Source organism: Lichenostomus cassidix, chromosome 5 (assembly GCF_008360975.1).
Source record: "Lichenostomus cassidix isolate B80296 chromosome 5, HeHo_3.0, whole genome shotgun sequence".
NCBI lineage: Eukaryota > Metazoa > Chordata > Aves > Passeriformes > Meliphagidae > Lichenostomus > Lichenostomus cassidix.
Genome location: NC_139486.1, coordinates 13765461 through 13790794, shown reverse-complemented (window position 1 = coordinate 13790794; position 25334 = coordinate 13765461). Strand labels below are relative to the sequence as shown.

The 25334-nt window shown below is 35.7% G+C and overlaps 1 protein-coding gene across 3 annotated transcripts in view; it reads right to left on the bottom strand.

The window, feature by feature from the left end:
• Positions 1–7238: 7238 nt before the first annotated feature.
• ATG2B (autophagy related 2B) overlaps positions 7239–25334 on the bottom strand; it is a 44735-nt gene continuing 26639 nt past the window's right edge. For 2 of the 3 annotated variants that reach the window (XM_085061436.1, XM_085061437.1), the window contains exons 24-42: positions 24665–24771; positions 24281–24373; positions 23523–23593; positions 22457–22533; positions 22049–22219; positions 21423–21564; positions 20389–20591; positions 19207–19433; positions 18462–18570; positions 16555–16749; positions 15886–15987; positions 14212–14290; positions 13144–13348; positions 12107–12176; positions 11041–11123; positions 10440–10561; positions 10105–10259; positions 9008–9157; positions 7239–8209 (exon numbers count right to left, since the gene is read on the bottom strand). In XM_085061436.1, coding sequence (XP_084917562.1) covers positions 7979–8209; positions 9008–9157; positions 10105–10259; positions 10440–10561; positions 11041–11123; positions 12107–12176; positions 13144–13348; positions 14212–14290; positions 15886–15987; positions 16555–16749; positions 18462–18570; positions 19207–19433; positions 20389–20591; positions 21423–21564; positions 22049–22219; positions 22457–22533; positions 23523–23593; positions 24281–24373; positions 24665–24771 — 2592 coding nt within the window. In that variant the 3' untranslated portion in view covers positions 7239–7978. The remainder of the gene's footprint in view (positions 8210–9007; positions 9158–10104; positions 10260–10439; positions 10562–11040; positions 11124–12106; positions 12177–13143; positions 13349–14211; positions 14291–15885; positions 15988–16554; positions 16750–18461; positions 18571–19206; positions 19434–20388; positions 20592–21422; positions 21565–22048; positions 22220–22456; positions 22534–23522; positions 23594–24280; positions 24374–24664; positions 24772–25334) is intronic. The other variant, XM_085061438.1, reaches the window with a different exon arrangement.

The window sequence follows — 25334 nt, the reverse complement described above, 5'->3', positions numbered from 1 at the left end:
GCTATAAATAGGCAGGGACACAGTTTCCATTTTTCAGTTCTTCTATGGGCTTCTAAAAGATTTTTCAGCAGCTAAGAACACAGGAGAAAGTAGGAGTAGCCTGACACCTGCCTCCCATGGACACTAGTGCAAAATCAGAGTCCAGGATCACCACATTTATTTACTTGTGCAATGCAAGATAGACACAGATTTATATATATTTTTAAACAAGAATAGGACAAAAACAATTTGGATTTTGCTGTACTGTAAAACTGGTTTTGCTTATCTTTCTCTGACAGTTTAGACTTTCCCTGACTGACACCACAGATGGGCTGAAGCAGAATCTCCTCGGAAAAGGAAAGGGGTGATATGAGCATTTCACAGAAAGGGAGGAGAAAGGCTTGTCACTCCCTGCCCCTGATGGTCCTGCCTCAGCACCCATTGCAGAGAGGGCTCAGGGTTGGTTCCCTAAAACACAGGGGAAGCTCAGAAAGGCTCTGTTTTCCTACCACCAGAAAAAGACACTGACCATGCTTTGGAAACAAACACCTTTGCCCCTCCTGAGGACAGCTGGATGCTTACGCCTGGCTTCCTCCTCAGCTGTGCAGGCTCTGTTAAGGCAGGTGAACTCACTTCACTGTCCTTTCTCTACATTAACTTTGCTGCAGAGATGAGTTTTGCAAAAGCAACAAGTATCAAGAGCTGTTACTGAGCAGAACAAAGAGGACTCCAAAGAAGCTGTTTGTATAGCTACTCCTAAAGTGTGTAGTGAGAAGAAACCAAACCTCAAGCATTTTTCAAATATTCAATGTTACTCTGAAAAAACCTATGGTTTCTTTATTCTGTTTGCATGGCAAGTTTAAATTCAGTGATCACCCCTGGAGTAGTGTTATTGATCAAGAAATTCAGACACAAGAGTACTTACCAGCAAATCTCAGGGGTGGCAGAAATAACAACACTGCTCAACTTTATTCATCAGCCTTCCTGGCTTTTTCTGCATCTTCACAAATATCTGTTAAAACTATTCTTGGGGCTTCATGCTTAATAGGAAGCAGCATCAGTAAAAATTCAGGTCGAGGACAACAAGGCAAGATGGTTATGATGCAAATTCCATCTGAAAACCTTCTCTCTTAACGTCAGTGTGGATCTTCGCATTAAATTATACGAGAGGCTTAGGGCAACGATGTAGAGGCATTAATGGTTAATGTAGTGGGACACGCTCCCTTGTAATTGCCTCCTGTCACTGCTGCAGTGCCTGTGAGATATTGTGAAGAGACAGAGCCCAGTTTACAACCCCACATAAACTATCTTCTCAAACTCGGATGTAATTTTTCTTTTTGAATGAATTGTCAAACTCCATTGTATTAATAAATTTACCTGGAGGGACATCACCTCTGGTCAGGAAAAGGAAAAAGGGCCTTCTTGCCATTAAGATTTTTTTTGCCAATAAAAAATTTTTTTGCTCTTTGGAAAGAAGAGTAACAAAAACAGAAAGCCATGACCTGGGACAATACTTTTGGCAATTTGTTTGGTGTAAACAGAATTCAACTATCCAGTAAGAGGGTTTTCCTCCAATGGAATCTGTATAACTGCTCCCCCTCATTTACTATGTTGAGTTTGTCCTGTCATCTTTTCTGGGGAAAAGAGACAGAAGGGACATGAAAAAGAAGAAAGAGAGCAAGCACTATTACAACAAAGTACTAATCAACTCTGAAAGGCCAAGTGAAAATGGAACTCGAGCGTCAATGGAAGCCTCATCTCTAAAATAAATGCTTTTAGTGCTCTAAAAGATACTTCTCGCACTGAGTACACAGAGACAGGCCCTAATGAAGGTGAAGCATTTTATTTTATTTTATTGAATAATTCAGGAAAAATTTCAGATCTATTAAACGTTTCTAAAGAGATGAATGATACCAGGAACTGTATCTGAAAAACTTGTATCAATATAACCTGCTTATAAAACTGAGCACTACTTTTTCCATCTTCTCATGGCACACTTTGTTTTTCTATCACCTTTCCATCCACAGTACCAAGCGTTGTGCACGTCTCTTGATCACTGCCAGGTCCCTGTGCTATCTGGCTTTCCATCAGTTGCAATGAATCCAGATTTCTACAATACTCATGACAGTGCAGCATATACCCACCAGCACTCTCAGAGCACAGCCTGTGCCATTTCATCTTCTGTGGTTCAGCTCACTGTGCCTGCACCTGCCACACGGCCAAGGACTGCCAGTGTTGTAATGACAGCATGGGACTGTCAAACATCCTCAAACTCACAACCCTAATCTCCCTCAGACTGTGCTGTACACACAGTAGGAAGCATTTTCAAACTCATCAGGGAGAAGGGAAAGAAAGTCATCCTGTGAGATTCATGGTGTTGTTGGGGCCAGCAACAAATCTTCAGTACCAAACAACAACCAAGTGTTCAAGTCTAAAGGTGCAAGTTAAAGGTATCTGATAAAAACAGCTATTTGTCTTTGTGCTCATGAGCTACAGTGGACCAAGCTTCATCTTATTGAGTTCTGTGCCAAATCCCCAAAATGGAAGCAACCTCGCTCCTGTTTAAATGGGCACACATCTCTTTTCCTCCTTGGAGGCTTCCTTCCAGTCTTCAACCTGCAAGAGCCAAATGTAACATTTGTGCTCTTAAGAAAGAAATCAACAGTAGAGCAAATAATTAGATACACAAATAAAAGCCTGAAAACAGAACTACACTACAGATTCCTCACAAATACTCATGACAAACACCTAAGAAGCTTGAACTGCTTCCCTGCCTGTGGGACCATGAATACTTCATTCTTGCCCTTCAGTAAGTTCTACTTTCATCTACTCACTCTGTTTCAGAATGAAACAGCTCTGAGACCTCAGTTATCTGTCACAAAAAGGCAGCTTTATTACTTTTATAATCTCTGATAACAGAGATGGTTTAAGACACTATTTCCTAAAAGTATGAATTGGCAGAAAATACCCCACTATTTAATATCAAAGATTGCTAGCAAAATTTCCATAAATTCTCAGCTGGCTGGTGTGTCATCAGTGGAATCTTAGTCTCCTCTGCTCATATGGGGACTAACCTGGAGACATCAGGATTATCCTTGGTATGCCCTAGTATCACAAAGAGATAAAGAACTTGGACACTTTCCTTTAAACCAACATGAGGTCTTGTTAAAAAAATTTTTAAAAGGGTTGGGGAAAGAGGAGCCACACAAGGTGGAAGTCAGTTTCCTTCTTAAATGAAGGGTTACTGTTTGACAGAATAGTTATCCAGTCCTATACAGTGACTACCCCTCACCCCCCAAATTATAACATCATCACGAAACACTGCAGAAAACTGCTTTCACCTGCTACATTGTTCAGGGATCTGGCACTGGCACCAGCATTTAATATTGCCCAGTACTCAGAATTCTAAGATTTCTTTTCAGATGCTTGTAACTGAACACATGTGAAGAGAGCATCAGAGAAGCATCCTGAAGGGAATGAATTATTTTTCATTCTTCACAGGGTTTGGAAGCTAATAAAGCTTTAAAAGCCGCCACTAAATGCAGAGACAAGAAATGCATTCTTAGTAACTAAACACAACAGGCCTATTGGGGACACAGTATCTGATCATTCAAGAGAGCTTTGTTGATGCACAACAGAAGTTGTTTCAGGTTTTATCAGCGAGCTTAATTATTTCCTACCTTTTGACCTCTGTGAAATTTTAAAACTTTTTTTTCAGTCAGTGTAATGGTTTTTTTGAGGTACAACTCTTAGCTTTAACAGTTAATTCTGGTACTTTGGGAGACTGTTTTTTGTGTCAGTTATATTCACAGGTAGAGAAAACCAACTCAAGGAACAAATTAAGATATTTATTTTTGTGTTGTTACAAATTTGTGGGGTTTTTTTCCATTAAATGTATTTAACAGACAACCTATTTGCACTCAGGCCTTTCAGCATTTTAATACGCTAAAATATATAATTCTGGTGCCATATAAATTATGGTCAAAAATAATTCTCAAGGACATACTGAGGGGACAAGAACTTTAAGCAAAATAACTCAGGTCGAAATAGTCAATTCCCTTCAACAGTGGTTTCTATTTCATGAGATTATATTCTTTACACTAGCAAACTATATACAAACAATACCACAAAACTACTGTAAGTGCAAAAATGTAAAAAATATACACAAACATATACACAAATTGCCTTGTTTCTGTCTGAGCTACCTTACAATTAAGAAATCCAGTACAAATGCATGATTTGTATTTATGTATTTGACTTGTAAGTATCTAGTAATTCATTGTAAACAAGATTCAGCATGTAGAGCAACTTAAAACAGTTGTCAGAAGCTTAAATCATGAGGCCTCGAGACTGAAGAACTGTGCACACTAGGATCCAAACTGACATACATACCCACACATTTTCTGACTTAATATTGCAGGGCCATTTAGGGTTTTTAAAAGATTTAGAAATATTTATATACTCTAAACAAAATCTTGTATTTCATTGTTTTAGAAAATGCATACATTTCAAAATTTGAAAGAAAATCAGTATCCCATTTGCAGGTGTATGGATCATGTTTGGTAAGAGTGTCTTGCTCATAACCATTGAACAGCTTTTTGGTTTATTAAGAAACCTTTCTTGGCAACTCAATTAAGGAACAGTAAATGAAAGCGAGCAGTGGATGTTCACAATCAACAACTTAGTGAGCAAACAGAAACAGACACATCCCTTAAGCACAGATGAAGTCACAGGGGACTATCCAGTGAGTCACTGATGATGCTGATCATTAGCCAAGTACACAGAGGGTAAACTGCACTGCTAAAAACCTGCAGGATTTAGAACAGGTAGTGGAAAGAAAATAGAAGCTGTCTTTGCATGGATGTTATGATTTGCTGCTCTCAGTCACTGCTAAGATTCTTAGCAAGAACGATTTGTTTTGCAAAAGATTACTCTTTTTCTCAGATACTTCTGAGGCACTCATTGATGAATTATTTGAAACACCTGGATATTTGATAAAACCCAGGATGGTGTTGGGCTAAGTTACAGGAATAGCTGTAGTAATGTTGGAGCATTTGGAGAGAATTAAACATTGTCTATGCCAGTTTACAGCCTCTACAAATATGAAAACCGCCTGTATCTATAGCAACTGATATCAGCGAAAATTAAAGTACAGCAATATTTTTGCCGATCTCCTTATGCTAATGGAGAATACAGTAATGTTATCCATGAGCTTTCACTTCCAGGAAACATGTCGAGAGTCAAATCTCATTTTGTGTATTTTTTTAAGTGCTTGAAAACTCTTACAGTATTGAGCAGAGCATTTGATTAATCCCTTCATGATACTTTCTGATTTAAAACACAAGCCACGCCCTACAAGACACATTCTGCAAACTAGTCTTAAAGATTTTTTTTAGTTTTTTTAAACATTTCAAACACTGCAAAAATACAGAATATACACCCAAAAAATAAAAAAAACCTGTTTCCACAATAGAATGTTGAAAAAAGCTTAGAATCAATTTCATTGAAAAGGCTCAATAAAGTGCAAGCAGTAAATGAGAGCGTTTACATAGTGAAAAGTGAAATTTAATAAATTTGTACAATCTGTATTGCTGACAATGAGAGACACGCCATATTTTACCTTAACATCATGCCCTCATATAAAAATATATTCTAATTGCCTTGCAGTACAATCAGATCTTGACAGAATTAAAAAAGAACACTGAAATGCCACCATTCTTTTTCAGCACTGTCTGAAAGGAAGAAAATATGTAGATGTATGCTACTGCAGTGTACTCTAATTAAAGTGGATGAACTGGACTAGCTATGTACTAGCACTAGCTAATTACTAGTATAGTAATTGCCAACGAAAAAAATGCATTGCTACTTACTTGCATTGACTCACCACCACTTTGTGAGAAGGCATTCGGGAGGTGCCACACTGCAAACGTGGAACTGATTCCTGCGCAAAATGCTCGGGCTTTCAGCTTTCACTAGAGCAGAGCTCTCTAATCACTTAACAGAAGTATGCACTGCAGCAAGTATTTTTACATCAGAAAATATTTTATGTTATTAAATCTGCAGGTATTTTTCCTCTCAAAAGCATCTCCTCCTGCTTGCACAGCAAGTCATTTAACTGAAATAACCAGGTCTTCGAAGTGTACCAGAACTTCAATGATTCCAATGAATTGAAACAAAAATTTATAATATACCTTGTCATCCAGTGCAGGAACTTGTTTTTATCTGAAGCTTTGTTTTATGAAAAATAATAAAGCAGCCTGCAGAAATCTTCCCAACACAGGAGACATTTTCAAATCATTTACTGTCCAGCCAGACTCTTTGGTGCTCAGGAATAGCTAGTATAGTATCAGCATGAACCAACAGCAATTATTTTCCTTCATACACCTCCTGTTTGTCCTGTAAGGCCCATCAGCAAAGTTTCTGCTAGTGGCAGGTATTAAACAAAGAGAGGGAAAATACTTCCGCATCATCCTTTGAGACTAAAGTCTGATCAATTGCATCTGATGTCCCCCTTTCAGTGGGGATTTTCCACATGGCATATGGGTAGGATTTCCATTTATGACTAGCATAGAATTATGACAAACTTACATACTGGCTAGTCATTCAAAGTTAAATCTACTTAAATTCAAAATGAGTATTTTTCTATTGAAAAGAATCTTTACTTTTTACTCTCCAGTTTTTGCTACTACAAGATAAAGTTCATTATTGCACGTCTGTCGCCAAGGCTTAACTGCCCCAAAAAGGTGCAATGCCAGGTGCTGAATAAAGCTCTGTGGAGATGCTGGTCACCTACTAGATGGTAAATAATGTCAGTACCAACTTTGAATTTTGAAGTTTTGCTGCCCTTTTTTTAAAACCTCTCACCCATTCCCAGCATCAATTAAATGACCCCAAATACTCACGTGTCAAATAACTGATGACACACAATCTAGATTAAGAATACCTTGTGAGAGCAGCAACTTTGCAACAATACAATTAGATTACTAAAATAAAGTCTGTATAGCCTTTTAACCATGAAATTATGAAATAATTTGCTTTTACTTATGATTTTTCATTCTTACAAAGAACTGTTGGCGACAATTATAATTAATTGTTTTCCTGAAGAGTATGTATTTTTAGCATTGTAATTAGTGTAACAGTAGACAAAGAAGTTTTTACATATAATGAGTTTAAATAAATTTAAGACACTTTTCTGTACGATCATCATCAAATGATGCTCTTTTCAATAATTTGCGTAAGCTTCTAAACCACATAAAGGATAATGCACATTACATTTTATTCACACTATAAAAAAAGCACAATATACAGGCCATATCCTTTAAAGTGCAACACAACAGAACATTTCTGCAACATTCAGGTTCTTCAAAAACCCACAAAAGTAGGTATTTAATATTTAGGAACAAATTCTGTTCGTAGGTGTATTGACACTGAATCTAAACTCTGAATGGTTATCAAGCTTGTCCTTGCTGTAAGTGCCACGCTAAAAGCGATGCTTATGACCATTAAAACAGTATTATCTTATCTGCTTCCATATTAGACAGCCTCATGTCTCCTGTCCACAATGAAAGCTTTTATCCTTTAGTCAGTTAAGAGCATCTGCAGAGCCCTTTATTGAAGACAGTTCTTTGACTATGCTCAGAAAACCTCTATGAAGTCCACTTAGCTTCACCATACTGTATACTGTTCAGATGTCAAATCTACCAAGAAAAATATGGTAAATGGAACAGAGCAAGCATGTCTCTGAGTTGGCAGCGCATGCTTCACTATGTTTGGCACTATCTACCAAATGGATTGGTAACATACAGTATAAGCACGTACCAATTTGCTTTTCAATTCATAAATATTTTTGGTTGGATGTTTTGCTAATAACAGTTGGAAAACCTCATTTGTTCCTGAGATGAGCACAACAAAACAAAGTGAGCTCCATCTAAAGCTGCCAACAGGATGTTCTTCTGCATTTTCAGCCTCGCTACCTGCCTGCTGAGCCAGATTTACAACCTCAATCCTCCCCAAGGCGCCACTTCTGAGACTCTTCTTGACGCACATCTGGCCTGATCTGGTTTCTCATTCCACCCAGAACATTTGAGGTTGCCTCTGTCGCAACAATGAGAGGTTTCACCACAGTCGGTGGGATTTGGCGGAGGACTCCTCCTACTGCTCCAGTGACTCCTCTGTTCTCGTGCTCACGAGCAGCAGTCTCATAGATGGTTTGGGCTGTGTCCGTAATGCCCTTTAAGAAAATAAAGGAAATAGTTACACTGATAAAGAAAAAGCAACCTCTCCTAGTTGTAAGGGAAATTTTAAACCACTCAGCATTTTATTTCTTGGTGATCTGTACTATAACTGCAAAAAAACAACACTGATATAAATAAGATTTAGTTCTTCTAATGAGGCTTAAAATAACACTACTATGAACTTAGAGACGTAAATATTTCATGTAACTTCTGGTGGCACATCTTGTGCATAAGGGAAGAAGCTGTGGGGTACTGTGAACTATTAAAAAAATGACAGAATTCACTAGAAACTCAACTGAGACCTTACTTCATAGATACCATATCAGGTGCAACTAACAAAGTAGAATACAAGAATACAATAAAAACAGTTCACCATTCTAATTTATAATACACTGTCACAGTAGAAAAAAGTTTTCCCTTCTTTTAAATCCAGCATTATGCTTAAACTGTAACTAATTTAGAATAGAAGAGTAACTGCAACAGTGTCAGGCAGAAAAGGAAGGATGGATGACATGGCACAGGAAATCAAGTTTACATGACTCAGAATAATTGTAAACCATCACAACTCTAGGGCACTCAAGTTCTATTCACACTCATCTGCATAACATCTTAGTTTATTTCTGCTTTTTCCATGCGAGATCCCTGTTGTTTTGAGATTATTGATGAAAACAGTCTTGTTCAACACTTAAGTCCCCTTCTTCATTTGGTCAGCCCAAATTAACATCTGTTATTTTATCTGCCGTTTTAGGAAATAATTTTTACCTTTAGCTACCAACAATTCCTTCTGCACTCACCTCCTTCACGACACTGTAGGCTTTGGCTACACCCTCCCGCAGGTCGACCGGCTGATGAGCCAAGCGATGCCGAGGGAACCGTTTGAGTTTTTTTGCTTCAATAAAGGTAGGCCCTGGTGATACCATGTCATAAGCAGTTTCTGCAGCTGCCTGCACATCAGGAGCAAATGCAAAACATGTAAGTGTTATAGCACCTGATCACAAATTTAAACTACTAACGGGGTGCTGTTATTGAAGTAAAAGAATTCTTACCCACAAATAACATTAGTTTGCATCAGATTAAAGTTTTGTACAAGAACTGCTGGAATGTGCAGCTCTACTTATACATTAATTGCATAATGAAAGAATGAATGCTGTACATTTGAGTGGAGTTTTCTCCCCTCCTAACTGTTGTGTCTTCAAAGGCATCCTCTAAACTGCATAAAATGCTCAAGATGGAAACCAAACATTTGATCAATGGTATGTATTGCTTCCAAATACACAAGCACACATATAATCCCACTTGTGATTAATACCACTGTTTTTTTGACTAACTATCTTCAAGCCTAGGCACATATACTGTTTTCAAAAAATTAGGTGGTAAAAGTGTCTTTAAATTTGATTTTCATATATTTTCTACTAAGGAACATAAATTTATTAACACTTTAATCCAAGATTACCTTAGGGTTAAATCTAGTAGCTGTACAGAAATAGTTTTGGTTTGGGGTTTTTTTTTGTTTGGTTGGTCTTGTGTGCTTGCTTTGGGTTTTTTGCATAAGCACAGATAAGCTGACACTTAAAAAAAGGTAAGAATCAACTACTGGCTAATACACATGCATGAAAAACTCATCTTCTCAATATCAGTGATTATTTAGTGAAGCTGAAAATTTTTGTAATAAACTGTACCTTGTAATACATTAAAGACATTAAGAAACAAGCAGTAGCTTGGGTGTACAACAGTATTTTAACACAATTTTCTAACCATTGAATTTGATGCCACAGCAGTCACAGACTGCTGCAAACCTTAAATTTATAGTAGTAAGGTATTAACTTAATATAGAGCACTTACTAGCCACACCCCTCATTTTACATCTAATTTCAGGAGCAATACTCTATACCTGTATAGTCTGAACCATTCTGTTTGTTAGCTCCAGTGCTGCCATGGCAGTGGAGGTGCCAAAAGAAGCTGCCCCTCTTTGGAAGCCTCTGACAATACGACCATCCTTGCGGTATTGCTCTATTGGCAACCACACCAGGTCTTTCAGACCTTGCACTGAAAATGAAGATACAACACCATGTCAGAAATCTCTCTTAGATAAGCAGAATGCCTTGAAAGGAAGTGAAAACAAGAGTCAATAGCGTTTGTGGTATCTTTTTAAAGGGGGAGAGGTGTTGTTTGGTTTTTAAACAAACACATTCATATGTAGCTGAATTGAAATAAGAATTAACTTACCTAACTGCACAAGTGAATGCATGGGCCCTACTCCTCCCAAAATTCCTGGTAGTTGGTTTTTCTTTATATCATTGAGCCATTCACTGATGGCATAGGAGAATAATTTGTCCACACCTAATAAACTAAAGTAAATAAAATTATTAATTTTTTTAAACAAACAATTCCTAATAATATAAATGCATTCATTATTCATTGAAATAAAAGATGTCATTTAAACAAAGGGAAAGCTTTTTCAAGTGTTGTCTTTCATTGCTGTTGGCCAGGCCAAGCATTTTAAGTGTATATGCTTCACAAAACAAATTCAAAACTATATAATCACATCCAGCTCCATAGGAAGTGAACATAAAACTAAAATTAAACATTTATCACCAAGACTAGCACAGATATTAAATACTGTTCTGAATTAAAAGTTCTTCTTGAATTATATATATTTTTGAAAAAAAACCTAGAATCAAGAAATAGTTGTGAAGTCAAAAAGCATTTTGGATTTTAGAAGGGCATGCTAACAGAAACCTAGCTTTGTATTTGCTATGTTCACTTATTTCCCATAACATTGTTTAATTTGCAATAGCACTGTTGATCTACATTTTGATAAACTTACCCATGTCTGTAACAAAGTCTCTTCAGCTTTAATTCTGAGCAGTTCAACTGAGCAAGCCCAATGAGAATCCCAGCTAGTGTTCCCTGTAAGGGAAATATTTTGTTACCATATAATTTACTCAACCTGTACAACCTATGAGAAATAATTTCATCATCTCAACTCTTACTTACAGGTATTCTGTCTAAACATTCTCCCCCAGTCCTCCAAATGCTACTCATTACAGTGCTATGAATCATGTTACATCGAAACTTGCAAAAAATGAAATTTGGCTTAACCTGCTACTCTAAGAAAAGCATCTGGATGCAAGAGGGCTTCCTCAGAAATAATAAGCTATAATAAATTATGTAAACATAGCTCTAGCTTTAGTGTGTTCCAGGCATTCTAAAGCTACCATATTTCATGATTCAATTTCTGACAGCCGGGCAAATTCAAGAAGTTGCGGCTTTCCCTTTCCCATATTTTCTTACTGATCTGCTATGACAAAGTAGTGACAAAACCTTGTGCAAACTGGATTTTTTGATGCCTGCTTCTAAACTCAGCATGATAAAGAATCCATATTTTAACAGGAACCATGAGCTTTTTTTTCATCTGTAATAGATTTTGCAATTGCCACTGAGGCCGATATGTTACCAGACTGCAAGGAAAGGAAACAAGGAGAAAAAACAGTATCCTGGTTTTTTGTATATTAAGAGAAATAACTTTATCCTGGCATTAATGAGGAAAAAATAAAATACATGATTCTGGCGTCAGACTGTGGTATCATTTGAGGGGCACTGCAGCTATATGTGAGTGATTTCAAGCCAATTATTGAGCTCATAAATGTGACATTCAAATTCCATCCTGGGTTAATCACATGTGGGGGATACACCCCCTAGTTTTCCAATAAAGAGTGAAGCAAGGTTAAGCTTTACTGAAACTAAGGGGAAAAGAAAAGTGTTCTATATTTGTCATGATCACATAATTAACAGGCAGGGAGCATAACATAGCTCCATTCATGGGGAGAGGGGAGGGTAAAGCAAAAACAATATCAAATTTTTCTTCTATAGCATCAGCATTATGCACAAACCTGATCCATTGATACATGCTTGCCATGGTAATCAAGCCGTATTGGAACTTCTGATGTAAAGCGAAATTCTCTGGGACATACAAAGAAAATATTATAGTGAGAAACATGAAAAGGAAATAAAATCATCCTTCCAAAAAGAAACTCATGGCTTCTCATCCTCCTGGAACTGGATGTCATACTCTTTTCTGTAAGCCAACCCTTTAGTTACTGTGTTAGTACTTCAGAATAAACATATAAAATACAGTGGCAAATTCAGCTTCTCTTGGTTTATTCACATCCAGTTCAGATTAGCATTTGTAATAAATTTAACAGTCCTGCATATGTGCTACTAATCCTGCAAGTGAGCATCTTCACACAATTTTCAGTTAAACAAACAAACAAACAAAACCCCACAAAATTATGGTTCTGTGGGCAAAATTTAGTCCTGCAACTGGAACTTGATAAAAAATTGTGGTGGTAATGTATGTGGTGAAATAGAACCACAGTCATGCTATTACAGTTTAGCTCTGCACTGCTTACCAAAGCACACATCTATTGTTAGAGGCACTTATGATATGAAGACACATGAAAAACTTCTGCATAACAAGCTACAATTTTCATAGTCACTTCCTCAGCCAGCGTTACGTTAGAGTTTCTCTTGTGATATTTTAATTTCATACACCTCTTCCATGATATCATTATATCCTTTTTCCTTTATATACTCTCATCTCTGGTTACATTAGATCTGATTTATAGTTAGACATAAGAGTACAAACACTGCTTTTTATGCATTTATAAAACATCTCATTACTGGTTTTGTATGTGGCAGGACATTAATTAAATTTTATGTCCTTGTGCACAGTACTGTGCAAAAGTTACTAATAATCACTAGTGAGTTTCCAGTGATAGAAACAAATATATCTGCTTTCCACAACCAGGCAATAAACAAACAAAAAAGTGCACCTTGCCCTAAGGTTTGAATAGTTCATCACCACACTTTCTTAAAACATTCAGTAGAATAGCTATGTGTCACTGGAAATTTTGCAACAAAAGTTTACCTGAAAAATACTGGTTGATCGCTGTATGATGTCGTTTCTTGTGAGAAATTATCATCATCTCCATTAACCACATCCATAGAATCAATGCTGCCATTTTCATTTGCTTGCTTATGTGATGCAAAAGAAATGACTGGACTTGGTTCCTTAAGGCTGCTGACATGCCTGGGCAAACTACATGTAACTTCAGCACCAGGAGACTTTTTAACTAAGAAAGGAAGTTAAGCACAGTAAAGTGACTCATATTTTTCACAGTGATTACAGAAAGATTGTATTTACACAGTTACTGTGTTTTTAGTAAGTTCTAATGCTCATTAGTACAAATTAGTAGCAGAACAATATTTAGAATCTCTTAGTTACTAATAAAAGCTATTACATGCAGCTTAAATTGAGGTTTGTGCATCAGCATAAATAATCATCTGGTCCTAATGGCAGTATGGCCCAGTGCTGCATCACCTATGCATTTCAGCATGACATCTCAACAGAAACTGGTAAAGTATAGCTATGAAATGCCCAAATATAGTTAATAGTGGAAATTTGCTTTCCAATATTTACTGCTTTTGCAGTAAATATTGTAATATAGTGTAATTGATTAGAACTACATCAGATAGTGTAATTGATTAGAACTACTGCTTCAACTGCATATATACATTGTTTAATATCTCTTGCATAAAACAGTATGTTTGTCTGATAGCTTGAAGCTGTCTAAGACAGAGATCAATTTTATAAATAAGCAGCACAATGTCTTTGTTTTATTAATAATAATTTCCAATGCTATACAGACAGTCCTCAATTTTTCCAGAAGTTCTTATTAAATATGCTCCAATTTTGGTTAAAACTTTCATAGAATTAAGATTCCAGGTGTTGAAGACCTTTGTTCATATTTATAAAATGAAAAGCTTAAATGCCTAAAGCTTCTGGGTTCTGAAAAATCAGCCATTAATGTTAGTGCTCAAACCCCAACACAAGGTTTTGTACACACAAGATTCACATTTGAATTTATAGACACATACACAAATTAAAGGAGAAAGAAGTGGTACTTTTATGTTAGATTTTATCTTAGAAATATACCTTCAGGATCTGGAGTAACTAAGAGTTCTACTTCTGTAGAAAGGCTAGTGAAAAAGTCTTTCAGGAAAAACAAGGCATCCTAGTGACAAAAAGTAAAATACAATCAGGTTAAAATAAATAGAAAGATACAATTCTCTAAAATCATTATCTACTATTCCAGCTTTATTTCTATGCAGGTATGAAACAAAACTTTTTTTTTCTTTTTGATCCTTTAACATAGGCAGAAACCACATCGAAATCTAGGACAGAAACCAGGAAGACCCTCTTAGCCACTGCACCCTGCTCCATATATAATAGGATTCCATGATCTATCTAGCTCTGTCTTAAAAATTCAGGATTATTTTCATCATTTTTGCTCTCATTTTGGAGACTGTTCCAGAACCCAGCTATTTTAATGGCTATAAACTTTCCTCTGATTTGCAGTAGAACATATTTAAATATAGTTTATATTCTTTAATATTGTCAAAATCAATCAAATCATTACAAATCAGGTCTCATCACTGCTTCATTAAAAGTCATTAGTATCTATGGTATTAATGTCTTAGTTATTACATCCCAGTTTTTTTTCTGGACAGATGCATCACTGGTGTCTTATTCATCCTATCATTGATGACAACTGGACTTTCTTTTCCATTTTTACTTCCAGATGGTAAGAATGACAGCTTATGTAGTAATAACAAGTATTTCTAAAATGACTTCATGCAGCCCTGTGCTTCCAAAAGAGCCGTGGTTATTTTCATAGCAGTTGTAAAGGTGAATTTTGTTTATGGTACAAAAGGTAAAAGACTCTAAAAAGTAACCAAGAGGTAACGCTTTTCCTCCCTAGACGGCAGTATTTCCACGCTATTTTTTTCTACATGAAATTATTGCAAACTAGACAGAGTTCAATTTTGCTAATAGCAAAATGAAAACCTGGTCTCTAATGTGTTTTTAAAAAAAGAAAAGGTAGTATGGAAATCCTAAATATGCTCTTAAGAAACCCAAACCCCATGTATCTCTCTGAAGATGACAAATTAAGGAAAAAATGCCTCAATGAAGAGCAATAACTGCACTTTATATTTGCCTGGACAAACATATATAGCTCTTCTGGTTTAGAAAAAAACCCCAAGTGTTTCTTGAATATATCAAAAATACCTTGTACAAAACCCTGCTAAAGAAAGTACAAGAATTTCTGTTCTTCCTACCACTGCAGTTGATAGCAAGACAAAGCATAGATAGAAGCATTTCTCGAGTGTCAAGTGCCCTTGAATAAAACTTTGTGAACCACTTCTGGATTAATGATTAACCTTTTTCAATTAAAAACAATGAAGTCATTTCATGAACAAACAAAACCAGATCATCCAAGAGTAAGTATGCTCTTTTTAAAAGCCATGACTAAAAACTCTTTGAGATTATCAGAAGTTTCAGGAGGAAAACTTACTGAGAAAATAGCTTTGTCTAAAAATATTCTTGGTTTCTGAATTAAAAAAATCTAGTCTTTGTATTAGCTAGAGCAGAAGGCAAGTTCTAGCATGGATATAAATGGAACAACAGAGATCCAAAGACTAAATAAAAAAGGAGTCACATGTAAAACATAAAATATTTATGATGGCTAAAAGTATCTGGTTAAAAGAAACCGCAGGTATTATTAAATTTAAAAAGAAAAAAATCATTTTTGGCACTGGCAGAACCAACCTGGTCAATATTGAGGCGAAGTGGCATTAGTGAAACACGTAAACAACACTCCTGTGGGGATCTGCCAGACTCTGGACGGACATGTAAAGCTTTAACTGTTAACTGAAAAAAACCAACAAGATAAATAAAAGTATTAACATTCGCCATTATTAAATCTCAGAACACCAGCTAGAAAAAACACTTATGCAAAACCTCAGTAGTAATATGATTCCATTTAGCAATTACAGTATTGAATAAAAACTTACTCTGAATGTTATGAAAAAAGAGTTAAAAGAAACACCCTGCAAAATTAATCCTTTATAGAACCAGTAAGACTACTGTATACTATAAAAACACAAATCTGCATATTTAGTGAAAAGCCTCACCACAGATACCAGCAGATATTTGTTTAAAACCAAACTGTCAGTTAAAAAGTTGATGTGCAGGACTATTTTGGTAGCTTTCACAATCTCAAACCCATTAATACCTGACACGCTAACATTCAAACTGACTTTTGAATTAGTTTTAATATCCACAAAGAGTCAAGGAAATAACTATCAACAAATTATATTACTTCAGTTTCCACAAACTCATGTTTCTGCTTCTACAAGATTAAGAAGTGTACATAGCCCCCACAATGATAGTTCTATCACTGTAGTTGTAATGAATTAATATCTGTCATAGCTGTACCATGTTTGAATGTGCTTTTCTGGGCATCTCCTTACTGCAGTAGAGATAGAGAAATTTATTCATTTGTGATGTTGCTAAGCGATCTCTAATCTCCAGGTCTTGAACAATAAAAACTTGTCGTGACACTGGCTGCTCCAACAGACAGGATTCACCTTCTGCACCACCTGGAGGATACACCTCATGCTGGAATTTCACCTTTTAAAAAGGAAAGAAAACCAGCATAATCAGTTTCATTGAAGAACAACATTTAACATCAGAATACTTCTTGTAAAAAATAAACAAAAAACCCAGGAAACCCCACTACACACCGGAACTTTTAAAGCTGTCTACTATTTTAAATTTACAGAAATAATATTAAGATTTCTGAACACTACTAAGGTTTTTATGCATCTAGCAGTAGAAATTGTCCAATTCCTAGCTGTGTACATGTTCATATTTTAGCATGCAAATTCAAGCCAAAACAAAGAGTCCATATAAGATAAGGAATGAACTTCACTTTTTTAAACATTGACGCAGCTTTTTCCTCCAGATCCTGACATCTTTCTCTCTCCATGGTGAAGCTTGTACCAGGCAATCTTGCAGTTCTTGAATCCTGCACTCTCTACCACTTAAGGAAATAATGTTTCTTCCCTACCAACTGGCTTATGAAGTGTCTTCCTGCAGTCTTGTTTCCTTTGTCTTGCTTACTTTAGTCCATATAAATTCTAGTTCAGGATTTTTCTTAAATTCTAAGTTGTCTTTGTTTGGTCACCCCTTGATGCAGCTCTCATTTCAAGCTGTGGTGACCTACAAACCCTCTCCTGTCCCCCCAGATCCCGCTGCATCCCGGCTAGCAGTGGAATGCCGCCGAGCACACACAGCGAGTGCGGCAGCGGCCTCTGCCGGCCCAGCACCGAGCTCAAAGAAACACCCTCGGTGACACTTTTTTCTCCTTCATTTCTTTAAATGTTATTATTAAGCCTTGTACCAAGCTAGGAGTACAAGCAGGGGAGAAAAGCTATTATGCCTCAGTGCTAACAACAACTCATTAAACATCTGCAAACTAAGAGATGGCGATAATTCTACATACAGAGTTTTCCAGGTGGAATATTAAATGCTTCCTTTTCCCCCCTTTTTTATCGCAATGTCTTGTTTTTTCTTGAAAAGGCTACCTTAAGGATCACATATTTCTAGCAAGCTTGAAGAGCTAATGGGATGAGTTTTAAGTTTTAGAAATTCACATGGACTATAAAAGGCCTTTATTTTTATGCAGTGTCTTTCGTGTTTATGGAAATGTTTGACAAAATCTTAGTTTAAAAAGATTCTGCTATCAATCCATTTAACATGAAAATTGTTTAACTCCTTGCCAATATTATTCACCAGAAAAAAATGCATCTAGTTCCTCTGTTAGAGCTAAGCACAGCCTTAAAAACAGCAGTAAGATACTTATGCCTGAAGGGTGCTAAATATGTTAGGGGAAACACAGGAACAATACTCTGACATAAGTAGATGTTATTTCATATCCAGTCATCAAACTGATACACTGAGTGTTCTCAACAGGTCTACACCCTGCTTATTTTGTTAGAACACAATTTCAAAACAGGTGTATCTATTCAGAATGGAACTGAAGAGAGAAAAACAGAACAGTAGTTGCAAAACTCAGTTATAATAAATTTTTTTTTAAAATACTGTAATTGATATCCTTCATCATTAGAAACAAGCATATTCAGCAAGTAAATACTATGCTAATACTAACATTTTTTGTTAAACAAATTCTACATTCATCACCATCAAAGTGATTGCTTAGATGTAGATACTGTTGAAAGAAATAAAACTTTTCCATTAGAGTTCAGTTTTATCAAAGGAGTATAACATGTAAAGACATTCAGACATGGAGAGTCATGGCTGAAGCTGTTTCTGTCATTCACCTTGCTTAATTGTATTTCCATAAGGAAGTCTGGGTTTCTTCCTCTTCCCCCGCATGCTGTATTCCGTCCATGCCTTGTTGGTGTATGGGAAGGAGAACTATGGGGACTTCTGGGGAAATAAAAAGGAAAAATACACTGTTGCAGGTCAAAGTTATCTCACTGTTAATCTAAAACTAAATGTATGGGATGTACCTCATTACTATTTTAATGATATTAAAAAAAAAGAAAAAATGTTATTGTTAACCACATAATTTCTTTTTGTTCAAGTAATGCACACTTAAGCAGAATGCTAGGTGTATGTATCCCACCAAATTAACATTCATAAAATATTTCCTTAATTTTGTCTGTAATAATTTTACTCTTTAGCTTACATGACGTTCTGTAAATCTGATTCTTATGCTCCTTTAGTCCTGATCTCTTTAGGAAAATTTGACTACTAATATCACCCTAAAACAAAATCCATCCCTCCATCCCCCCAAGAAAAAAATGAGCAAAATCAAACCAGCTTTCCTAGGTTAAGACACAGGAAAAATGCACTCTGATGTGTGGAGTTAAACTGAATAAGATTCTAGATGATCTCCAAGATCCCGTCCAACCCAAACCATTCTATGATTGATTCCTTGTGAGAAGAGAACCAAGAAGCAAGCAAGAGAGACTTGAGATTGAGCAGTAAGATTACTGCAAATCAAAAGAAAATTAAGTATTTCTAAATTTTCTAGTCCCCATAATTAGATCAAGCACTTACATGAAACTTTTAGCTGGCGAAGTTGGTGGTGCAGTCCCAAAATCCCTTCCACCATAAAGGTGCCAAATAAGTGATATTTCCTTTACAACATAGCGTACCAGAGGAACGGGAAAATGAAGGGGAGCTTTGCTTGTATCTGTTTTTTTAATAGGTTGGCTGAAATGATTTTCCTTTATGACAATTGCATCATCAACCATTATTTTTATAACCGGCTCTTCCTCTTTTTCCTAATTAAAAAAAAATTAAGCATACAGCATTGAGAAGGTGAAATCGGTTTTCTTGATTGAGATTTCTAATTCTTTCCTATGAAAAGGAAAACTTGTGTACTGTCTTCTAAAGCTTATACAACACATGATTGGTTTAGAAATGCTTCTTACAAAGTAAAGACAAAAGCGTACAAAAATAAAGTAGCAGCTGAGAAGTAGTTAAAAACAACAACAACAAAACCCCAAACCAAAATAAAAACCTTCCCCACCCAAACTACACACAAACCAAAGTACTAGCTGAAAGCAAACAGAAAACCACAGAAGACCCCAGGCTACCCTATTAGCACTTTTGGAAACTTAAAAGCTCAACTATAACTGAGAAAATACAACTTCTAATCATGGAGCCAGGAACTACTTCTATCTGTTATGAAGCGTACCACCAGAGATACTATGAACATAATGTAAAGGACTGATGTAAAGTGACACACAAGCTTTTCTCTGAGGTTTGCAAGGATCTTAGGTCCTTAGATTAGAGCTTAGATTATGACAGAAATGAACAAAAGATTAGAAGATGTGCAAAGCTGGTGTTTTGATGAATGCTGGCTTTTGCTTAACACATTTTTTCCCTGACTATGCCATTATTTTAAGTCAAAATGGCAATGATTAAACATGACTAAAATGTAGGAAAACTGCCAATACAGTTCAATATAACATTCAGATCAGAGAACAATTACATAGTGCTGAGATATAGAAAAATCATATCTATTTGAAAATACTTGCACTCATTCTTAACAGTAACAATGCATGAATTCCCTTCAAACAGAAAAATTATTTTGCTGCTACTCTGCCACTGCCAAAAACATCACTAAGCAATCATGGAAATCTATAAAATCTAATTTGTCCAGGTTTCACATAGGCTTTTCTCTAATGCAGTTTGTATATGGACTATTTTTTAGTAATATTCAAAGGATCTTACAGCAACAGCAACTTTAGGTGCAAAAAGAATGCAGAAATCATCACTTTCTGCTGGAACATCTCCCATGGCCTCATTTATCAGGTGATGAGTAAATGAAGAATAAGTGGGACTTGGCTCCTGTGAGATATTTCCACTTTCATCTGGAAACAGGAAGAGATCTGAGCAAGATGGCTCCTGAGTTTGAGATCTGTCATCCAAAAATCCTGGAAATTGAAGCAAAGTGGAGAAAAAACATATTTCAGTGGAAAATTCCTTTCAAAATATGGAAAATTAAGTAAGAGCTAACTAATGTTTGTTACTGCAATTGTATCAAGGAAATTTCCTTATTATATCCTGAATCTATTCCTACTACAAATAAAATACAATTATCAAGTTTCTCATTCTGGTAGTAAGACCCCAGCTTCAAACACTTTCAGTCACTACAGTGACTGCTCACCTTACCCCACAGAAAAAAAGACCAGACATCATGGAAAAAGTAATGGATTAGAAATCTATTTGCAGTAAAAAATCCTTATCAAACTGAAACCTGAATTACACTCTAGCCATGATACAGAGTCCATAATCCTGTGGTAAATCAACTATCTTTTTCTATCTGCTAAATGAAAAAATTCTTTATAGCTAAAAGTTCCTCTGTGACTCCGAGTGACTCTGTACCATCTTCCTGGACTGCCCTTATACACAGAAGAGAGGTCTTTGATTCCTTTATATGTCATACCTCAGTGTGACATATAAACTTACCCTCTTATCAACTTATATTCCTACAGAATTTGGGGTCTTGACAGAGTCCCACAGAGTCAGATTTCTTCCCTGCTGTTTCTGTACCTGAGTAATGTGTATTTGACTAGAATCCCAAGGCACTCCTGCATTATTGTTATTCAAAGCAAGAATCTGTTCCATAGTTTGAAGACTTCAGACACCCTAAGTACACACTCCCATTCTTATTGCAGCATCTCTACATACACAAAACCTCCAATGCCACTTCTTTCCAGAGAAGTTGTACCTTATATGTAATTAGGTCTTCAGAGGACTCTTACCATTAGACTCTTGCTTCATGGCAGAAGCAGTCTGTTGAGTCTCAATTTCTTCCATTGCATCACTCATCAAATCCCGTAAAATCTGCTGCTCTGATTCAGCGAGGCCTGGTCCGTGGGAAGATGGTTGGCTAAAGGTTTCTACCTGTAGGAGAGGAAATATACATAGTTACATCTCAAAGACAACAAATGTCAAAAAAGACTTTGCTAGAACAGCTTGATTCACAGCTCTTAAACTGTGACAAAAAACACCTTAACTTGTTAAATAGTCAAGTGATCTGAAACACCAAGCTAGATGATTCATAAAGTAGGTTAGAACAGAATGGTTCAGGGTATTTAGATCACCAGAGTACCTGGACAGCTCATGTATGTCCTGGAATTTTCTTCTTTGGATAATAATAAAGTACAAGAAGTAAGTAGCACAAAATATTTTAAAATATTTAGTTACTAAAGCAGAAAAAAAATACATTATTTTAACTCTAAAATATATTTTAAATTAGATACAATCCCTTAATTTCTTTGCAGAAAATCTTATATTAATTGTAAATAGAATGGGGATTAAAATTAAAATATATTACCAAGAAGCAGAAAGTTAAGTAGAAAGTTGCTATCATTTTGCCATTCTATACCTTCATTTTTGGCTTGCTAACTCCACGTTTAACCTCTGTCTTAGTGGGTGGATGTAAATCACCATAACTTGCAATATATTGTATGAGATTCATTAGTGCAGCACACGAATCAGAGCAGGTACGAATATGGATTACATCACTGGAACAGTGCAGCTCAAAACGTGGTTTAGTCTAGAGAGCAATAATGAAAAGACAAGAATACACTTCAAATTACCCTAGAGTTCCATAAAAATAGCACATACACAGATGTTTTTAAATTATTTTACTTAACTAGTCAGAAAAGGAGTTTTAAAAACGTACAAGTAATCTGAAAAACCTTCCTTGATTTTAAGTATAATAAAGTATTCTTCAAATCACAATCTCTCATGGAGATTTTACACTTTATTTTGTTTGTGATGAAATACTTACTCTTTCTCCATCAGAATCAGATTTTACTGCTGTAATGGTTAGTTCCAGCAGTCCCATATCCATAACACGAACATAATCTGAAATAGGATAATTTAAAAAAATATCAAGACAGTAACAATCACTATATACCTCTAGTTATAAAACCATTAAAACCAGCATGAACTGTAAAGGAATCTTTTTTATCAAAACCCTTTATATCTCTGCATTTCCTTCTTTTATGAGAATTACTCGCAGAGTTCAGGTTTCAGCTACTCAAATCAAGAACTTGAATCTTTTCAATCCAATATATCACTCCCACTACCACCATCTGTGTGCAGCATAATCATTTAAGATATTTATCTTCATCCCATCTGTGTGAGTTAGAGAAACCAAGGCACACAGAAGTTGAATGACTAAACATTCTATCAGTTTTCTAGTTGAAGTGAGAGAGAACACATGTTCACGTTGTACTAATCTTTCAGTGCCATGAATAACTTATTTGCCCTCTTCTCTTGCATAAACAAAACAGGCATATCTTTGCTGTTTCCCCTACTAGAGAACTCTTACTTGAGGTAAATACACATATTTGTGGGCACAGGGTTTCATTATTTCTCCAATTCATTTGGTAAATATTAATTCAAATTCCTCAGTCCTTAAAGGCTCTTATTATTTGAATGAGAGCAACCCAGTTGGCATGATTCCTTTCAGAACCTAGAACTCTGTGCCATATAGCACCTTTCAAGTTCAACTATTTAGAATATATATCTCATGAGATCTATTTTCCATGAAAATCTCTTTCTGTGAAACTTCAGATTTTAAAAATATGCTTTTTCAAATGCCCATTATTAAACTCTAACAAGATACTAGAGGAATTGCAAGATGGTCTTCTCTGACATACTTGTGGATCCACAAATCCAAACTAGAGCACTCAGATTTTCATCAGTGCTGCTCTATTCTCTCATAAACAACTTGCTGCTCGTTCTCTACTCAGACCTCTTCTTAAATAACTTTTATACATGCTGAATACACCTGTAATTTTGCTTCATCAGACTCTGTAATTGATTAGTCACATCTAAAGCATCCTCACCTCTATGGAGGTTCACCATGACAGTGTTGCACTTGTCAGACAAATGCAAAGCAGCTTCATCTAAAATTATCCTAAGAGAAAAAACAAGATGAAATAAAAATGCTAGAGAAATGCTGTGCAATTAGTCAGTCACAAGAAATTAGTATATAAAAAACATTTAAAAACACAAATATAACTACCATATTTTAAATCAAAACTCTTCACTTTAACCTTTCATAATTCCCAAATCCAGTAGCAACTGACCACTAAGATACTTTCCACATCGCTAATTATATATATTTTTACATTCCAATTTATATATTTGATCCTTCCTAGAATAAGAAATAATGCCTTAACTCACACAGGTGTAACAGAATGAGTATTCATCTAAAGTTGCAAGAAAAACTATTAAAAGTTACAGGAATGTTTATTAGTCACTAAATATTCAATTAATATACTGTCTCCAAGTAACAAATTATAAGGAATCTTAAGGTTTTACTAAATCATGAAATAGACATAACCTAATTTCAGGACATTTCAACCTCATTAAAAATGCAGAATTGCTTGTTGTTAAAGAAAGCAATCCAACTAAAAAATATAAATAATCAAAATTATTTAACCTAATAAAACAGAAAGATTAAACATGAGCAAACTGTATTTCAAAAGATGGAAACCAGTGTGATCATTTACACAAGACAAATACTTCTGAGGTCGTAAAAGCAGACAGGCATTACAAGTTTTACAGGAATTTATATGATTCTCAATTACATAAGTCATACCTGAGAGTAGAAGAGGATTTATCTACTGCAACACTGCTGGAAATGCTGAAAGTTTCAACAGTAAGTAGAGATCTGACTGGCAAAAACAAGGGCCTAATAACAAATAGGAAGAACAAATTAATATTCTGTACCGATTTCAAAGTTCACTTAAAGCCTTATAGATCACCTACCTCCATCTTCCCAGACCTAGGCAAGTCATATCCTACTTTAAATTGCTTCCAGTTTAAGGGATTTCTTAATAAATTAATAAATACTTTTAATAAATAATAAGTACTTTTTCCAAAAGAGCCTAAATAAGTATTATTTACAGTATGCCAATTCAAATATTCCTGAAGAACAAGTATATAGCCACAGTGCCATGTGACACACTTCCATTTTACTTACCTGTAATCAAGAGCACAACTCCACAGATGCACATGAAAAGTTGTAATTGTAGCTGGAGGATTATATCCCAGAACAGGCTCATCAGAAATATTCAAAAAATATAAAATCTAAAAATCACAAACATATAATACTTCAGTAGCTGTTAAATTAATAAACAACTATAAATCACAAAAGAGAAAATCTGTAACAGGTGTAACAGTAAAATGTTAAATTAATAGAAGGAAAAGGTGTGAACAGTCTCAGATATCTGGAGATGCTTACTCAGTATCTTTAGAGAGAGAAGCAAACAAGACAAAAAAACACATAAAAACTGCAGCTTCAAAAGTATGGAAAGGACCAATCCACAGACACTCAACTGGCTCCTTGTACAAAGCCTCACAATGCATTTTTAAAACACTGCCCAAACACAGGCTCATTCATCATTTTTTGTAGATGTTATTACAGCGTTTGCATTTTCCTTGCTCTCTATCTGAAAAGTTAATTTTTCTTGTAACACTGTTCTTGTAACATTGCTCAAATTACCTTCAAGATTTTCTTGGGGAGTGGGGAAGGAAATATGCTCAGAACCATGTGCACATTCATTGTATAAACAGCTTTTTCATGTATTAATACACAAAACTAACTCCAATCCTCCTCTATAAGATCTGTCATAGCTCCCTCTCAAAAATTT